The sequence below is a fragment of the Sturnus vulgaris genome, chromosome 20 (genome assembly GCF_052056855.1).
Source record: "Sturnus vulgaris isolate bStuVul1 chromosome 20, bStuVul1.hap1, whole genome shotgun sequence".
Classification (NCBI taxonomy): Eukaryota; Metazoa; Chordata; class Aves; order Passeriformes; family Sturnidae; genus Sturnus; species Sturnus vulgaris.
In genome coordinates this window covers 300,754-306,753 of record NC_142262.1, presented here as the reverse complement: position 1 = coordinate 306,753, position 6,000 = coordinate 300,754, and the positions used below count along the sequence as shown (strand labels likewise).

Here is a 6,000-nt window from a genome sequence, read left to right as displayed (position 1 = left end):
TCCAATTTTAAACTTAGATAATTTAATAACTCTTAAAATGATGTTTCTCTCTTTAAATAAAGGGCTATTTAACCACATAAACTGGTTGTGTAAACCATCACACTAGAGACACTTTATACCCTCAAAACACGGGAACAACTAGTGATTTTGGTCTTGTTCAGTGCAACACATTAGGCACAAAACCGGCCTGCAGTCAACACAGTACCACTGCTCCCTTCTTCCCTCCCAGGGTGCTGGGCCCTGCAGGGCCTCAGGACCACAGCAGCAGGACACAGCAGCGCCATCCTTCCCACCACTGCCAGTTTACACAGCTAACGCCATGGACGTCTGAGGGAAACCCACGGTTAGGGCACAGAGGCACACCTAGAAAGGAATAAAAACCTATGACACAGAACACCCCAACTGTAACTACAGGTACCAAAGGAGACAAAAGCAGCAGGTTCAGGCGCTGAGATGCACCACCTGGAAGAGTCATGAAATAAAGCCTTTGGAAGTGACCGAAAATTAGGGTTGCCAGCCCCCAGGAAGAAAGCTTTCCTCGGGCCACTCCTCCACCCTTCTGTCAGCCACGCTGCACAGATTTTCTTTGGGTAGAAAACCAAAATCTCACAGTCTGTTCCCCAGGGCACCCGAGGGCTACAGACTGCTGGGTGGGAAGCTCTGTCTGCACAGGACAAGGGATGCATCACCACTGCTCATACCAATCTGGACACAACAAAATAAACTGGAGCGATCAGCGGGCCAGTCCTGGGCCAAGTCAAAGGAACCCGGACCCATGTGGGGAGGGCTTGTGCTTTGGGGATTCCAGGCTGGTTTTGTGCCTAACTGCCCTGCACAGACAAGCTCAGGCAACGCTCACTTCACTAAGACCGGGCGTCCGTTTTGGATTTCACTATTGTGATGACACTAGTAGTAGCAACCTTGCCAGGGACAAGGGGCCCCATACTGGAAGTAAGAGGCCCCCGTGCAGGGGTCACGGGGCTCCGGGCCACGGTTCTGGCGAAGTTCTGGAGAGCCTCATATTTGGAGCGGAGAGCATCGAGTTCCATTTTCATGCTGGCGTTCTCTGAGGCCAGCTTCTCCACTTCTTGCTGCAGCTCTGCCTTCTGCTTCTCCAGTTCCTCCTTCTGGGTAACGCGCTTCACTCTGCAGCTGGCTGCGTAACCCCGGTTCTTCAGCGTGCGCCGACGCTGCTTCAGCTGGATGATCTCCTCTTTCGACAGGCCCCGTAAATGCTGGTTCAGCTCTCGCACAGACATGGTCACCAGCTCCTCATCTGTCAAGCTGGTCCCATTCTCGCCTGGCTCCCTCTTCACCTGGGAGAGAAGGCAGCACACACTTGTGAAAGCTGAGGGGGACACCTACACCCATCCCTGCACCCCCTCCTCCACCCACCACGTTACCTTCAAGGCCTTGTTTCCTTTGTTGGGGGTCGTCATAACACGACAGCCTTGTCAGCTGGGTTCTGGAAGGGAAGGAAGGTCAAATTAGCGCCTGGGACACAGCAGAGTCCACAGCATTCCTCTGGCAGGGTCCAGCAGCAGCGCCCCATGGTGCTCCACATCCTGGTCCCCACTTAGCCCTGGCCCCAGAAGACACTCAACAAGCAGCCAGCTGAGCTAGACTCACATGAAGCAGACTCTGTCCCTGAGCAGAAACTGCTGTCCTTCCACATCTCTGCTCCTATGGAGACTTTGTGGCAACGCTGCCTTTTTGTTTATGGTGGGGGAAATTAAAAAAGTAGAAGGAGTCAGAATACACGGAAGCCACATTTTAAAAAATAGCCTTGCAAGCAGCAGGCAGGGTCCAGAGCATGGCTGCTCCAGGCCAGTCATGCTGACTCAGCAGGCTGGCACTCTGCACCACTTGCTCCCAGCCTCATCCTTGTCACTCCCAAGCAGGGCAGGTTACCTTAATATGTCCTTCCAACAGGTGCCCAAGCACAGCTCAGAAGCTCTCCAGTCCTACCAGACTCCAGATGCCCCCAAGGATGCAGCCAGTACGGTTCAATAAGACATAACCCTGAGCAAGGGGTACAGGGAAAGCCTTGGACACACTGGAATTCCATCACAAATCCGGGTTGATGCCTCAGCAGCCTCCACCTCTCCCAGTCACGCAAAACTGACCCCAGTTGTAGGTCTTTTCTATGAGAAAGTACCTGTCAACCCCTGGCATGCCAGGGCCCTGAAACACATTCTTCCTCCTTATCTTCAGAGCCAAGGTGTGCTCACAAGAAAACAAAGATTAAAAGTGCCAAAAAACAGAGCAGAGCAGACTCCTTCCCTGCCATGGAAGACAAGACTTTAGAACTGGTAAGAGCAATTCCCAGGCCTGCTTTACAGAGACTTTTACCCAGGCTCCTGCTTCTTTCCCCACATACCTCTTCCCCTCAGGCTTTTCAGTTCAGACTGCTAGTACACTGCCCAAGGAATTATCCATACAAATACCACCTGACAGACGTGGCTGTGCCTCTAACAGCCCAAACTGCACTCCCCTCTCAGACTGCACCCACTCAGCCCTGGCCAGTACTCCTGTGCAGCCTACAGGTGCCCCTTCCCTTTTCATCTTGCAGGCGTCAAACAACAATTTTGTTTGCCCCTGCTTTACTCCCAGCAGGACTGATGTCCAGTTACAGATCAGAAACAAATGCACACATCATCAAGTACAACTTTGTGCTCTTCCAGCAGCTGTGGCACAGGCTCTCTACAGTGCATCCATGACCTACGGGAGGTGAACAGGACTAGCAGTCCCCAGAACACCATCAGAGATATTCCTGAAGCCTGCCAGGAGCCAGGCTATTTATATATACCTAGAGGACAATGCTCCTTCCAACAAGATGTCTGCTACACCCGATCACACTGGCATGGGCATGGTCATTTGCTGCCCAAGGAAGGCAGCTGCAACGAGGCAGGACTGGCAGCACACAAGCAACTGCTGCATAAAATCAATTCTTCCCTCCTTCCCAGACTGCTGTTTATTCCTTCTGTTCCTACCTGGTAAACAACATGTCTGTTGTGAAAAGGGGAGAGGAAAGTCCCTGCAGCACTTCTGTGCCCCATCCTCTTGTGAGTGGAAGGCATCAAGGGCAGGTATGGTCAGTGGGACCATGGGAATTTGCTTGCACTGTGGCACTAAAGAATTTAGAGCTGCCTGGCAGGCACACAGGCTGCCTTCATTACAGCAGACCCAAAATTAAACAAACAGGGCACACACATGCAGGGCACTGGGAAGAGTGCTCCTCATCAGGATGGGGAATGGCTGGTGCTGGCACAGCTAGACACAGCAGAGGCAGCTACTCGTTCCTGCCTCTATATTCTCTAACACAACACCCATTGGAGCTGCAACAGGACTGTCCCCAAAATCCCGGTGATCCCACCTCTTCAAGGTGCAGCAACACACAAGGCAGTCAGTAGAATGGGAAGAACACTAGAGAGAGTTTCCTGGGTCTTGTTTTAACCGGGCTGTTTGGCAGTTCACAAAGAGAATACGCAGAGAACTGGCGACATATCAGAGACCAAACTTCGCCTTACTCTCCAGACTGCTGATGGATCAGCTTTTGATAGCTTCCTGAAGAAAGATCACACTGAAAAGTGCCAAACACTATGGCTGCAATGAAGAAACTGCAGCCTCAACACATTTCCCCAGAGCTCAAAAGGCCTGAACTCAGCACAAGCACAGCCAATTCTCTCCTCAGCTCAGCGGCAGCACATGGGAACTGACAGCAGCACGCATGAACCAACACGGGCCCTTCTCCACACTCCTGATGTAGAGCCCCGCCACGAGCCCATGTAAACACGGTGATGTCACCTGCTCCAGCGCGGGCAGAGCAAGGGCTGTGCTCCCCCACGGGCTCCACAGCACTGGCAGGCACAGGAGCGTGGTTTGTCAGCAGTGACGGGCACGCTGCACAAAAACACTCTCTCCCAGCGTGGGTTTCATACTCTGTTTATTTGCTTGCTGGCAAATTAGCTCACACAATCTCATCCAATGACTCCCCAAATTACCTGTGTAGCCAGGATGGTGCCTCCCGAGTTCCCCACCCTTGGGGTCCCCTGGTGAGGTCATCCAACCCTGAGCACTTCCACAGCAATTTTTACCTCAAGGAATCTGCCCACCCAGCTGGTTGCTAAAGCGAAGGGCCAGCTCTGAGAGACTCTCCCACCCTTGGCGGTGCCTTCCTCCGACCGCCCAGCTCGAGCCTCACATACCCCGGACAGCCAGAGCCGTGCCCAGCACAGACACAGCCAGACCCTCCGTGCTCAGGCACTGCAGTCCCGCGGGAGCCAAAACCCACTCCACTCGTGGGACCGGGCAGCCCCTACGGAACAGGGGCCAGAACCTCCCACCCACAGGACCACTGCACGTCTGCAGGCACCAAGCAGTCCGGGGACAAGGTACCGACTGCAGGCAGCGGCGCTGTCCTGCTTGCCTGCCTCTGCTCTAGGAACTGGGCGAGACGCCCCAATGGCTCCTCGCCCTCCCGTCCTCGGGAGAAGAACCACAGAGCACGGCGAACACCCGTGGCGGGGGGCGGCCGCCCGGCGGGAGGGGGGGGCCGAGGCCGCGCCGGGGGCCAGGTCGCACCCGTACCGGCGGAGCCCGAGCGCCCGAACGTGCGGCGCCGTTGAGAGGGGCAGGCTCGGCCTGAGGGCAGCCGCTCTGTAACACGATCGGGACAGTCGGCAACCGCGGGAGGGAGGGGCCGGATGCGCCCGTGATGCCTGCGGGTGGACCCGGGAGGCGGCGGGCGGGGCCGGGGCCAGGCCCCGGGCCAGCGCCCCGCGCACCTGTTGCTCGGCCGCCGAGCGGGGCCCGGACACGCCGGGGCGGGGCAAGGGCCGGGCGGCGCCGGGTGGGCGCGCCCCCGAAGCCCCACTGTGAGTCAGCGATCGCGGCCCCGTTAAGCACCTGCCGACCCCGCGGCGGCCCCGGCCACCATCCCGGGCCCGCCGCGCCCGCCCCGCCCCGGCCCGCCCCCGGGGACCGGCCCGCCCCGCCCCGGCCGGTGCCAGGGCCGCGCCCGCCCTCGCAGCCGGTGGCGCTCACCTCCTGCCGGGGCCGCTGGGCCGGGCGGGGCGGGGCGGGGCGGGGAGGGGAGGCCGCGCTGGGAGGGACCGGGACTCACAAGCCGCCGCCGCCGCCGCCGCCGCCGCTGCCGCCGCTCACGGACTCGTCACGTGATATTTGGGTCACGTGGCTCCATTCATGAAGCGCCCGGCGCAACCGCCCCGGGCCTTAAGGGGGCCGCGCTCTGCCCGGGGGAAACGGGGACAGGGCCCGGCCCGGCCCGGCCGCCGCTCCGCACCGTGCCGGCTCCTCCCGCCGCCGTCGTCCAGTTCCCGTCCCGGGGCGAGCCCTGCCGTTCCACCAAGGTGCTGGGTCGGCAGCGGATCAGCTCCCGTCATCTCTGGCAGCAGCCACCGCCTCCTGCTGCTCTGCCCGTGGCACATCGCGCGTCTCAGAGCGCGTGGTCCCTCCGCCCGCACCGGCAGGCCCTCGGCACCGGCAGGCCCGCCGCGCTCCCTTTGAGCTGTGCCCAAGGTCCCTCCGAGCTCCTGGCCCTGGCCGGGGCCGTGTGAGCCGAGCCCTGCGGCTTCTGCTCCGCTCACAGTCGCTGCTTTCCCAGCTCACGCCGGGCTCGCTCCAGCTGCATTCCCTTTTGCTACAACTCCGGGTCCACGACACACACACTGGTGCCCACTGTTTGCTGCCGTGCTACAGGCAAAGCAGGGAGGACAAGATGAGCGCACCAGAGAAGGGCGAGAGGCAAGTGGAAGGTGCAGCAATGAAAGTGGGCAGACAGGGGTTAAGGAGAAATGTGCTCCGTAGGAGAGCAGCACGGGCTCGGATCCAGCAGCAGCACCGCTGCCCTCTGCTCTGTGCACAGAGGATGTGACCGCAAGCCTTGCAGAGCCCTTGTGGCACCTGATGGGCTGGGTTTCCATCTGCTGTGGTGGCCAGCTCAGTTACAGGTCTGTAACCATCTAGGAAGTTCATCTA

The 6,000-nt window shown here is 58.8% G+C and overlaps 1 protein-coding gene across 2 annotated transcripts; it reads right to left on the bottom strand.

The window, feature by feature from the left end:
* Positions 1–5,175, bottom strand: MAFG (MAF bZIP transcription factor G). 2 transcript variants are annotated; one of them, XM_088176691.1, is made up of 3 exons: positions 5,047–5,175; positions 1,404–1,465; positions 1–1,316 (listed from the first exon to the last, which is right to left on the bottom strand). In XM_088176691.1, exons 2-3 carry the CDS (start codon positions 1,437–1,439, stop codon positions 864–866), a joined length of 489 nt encoding a protein of 162 aa, XP_088032817.1. In that variant the 5' UTR covers positions 1,440–1,465; positions 5,047–5,175; the 3' UTR covers positions 1–863. The 2 variants fall into 2 exon arrangements, with proteins under 2 accessions (XP_088032817.1, XP_088032818.1); XM_088176692.1 differs by lacking the exon at positions 5,047–5,175 and adding an exon at positions 1,630–3,738.
* Positions 5,176–6,000: the final 825 nt, after the last annotated feature.

Bases quoted from the DNA above. Each gene is read 5' to 3' on its own strand.
- MAFG (XM_088176691.1), bottom strand. From the start codon at position 1,439: ATGACGACCCCCAACAAAGGAAACAAGGCCTTGAAG. The intron at 1,317-1,403 runs GTAACGTGGTGG...CTTCTCTCCCAG, and splicing joins AAGGAAACAAGGCCTTGAAG to GTGAAGAGGGAGCCAGGCGA.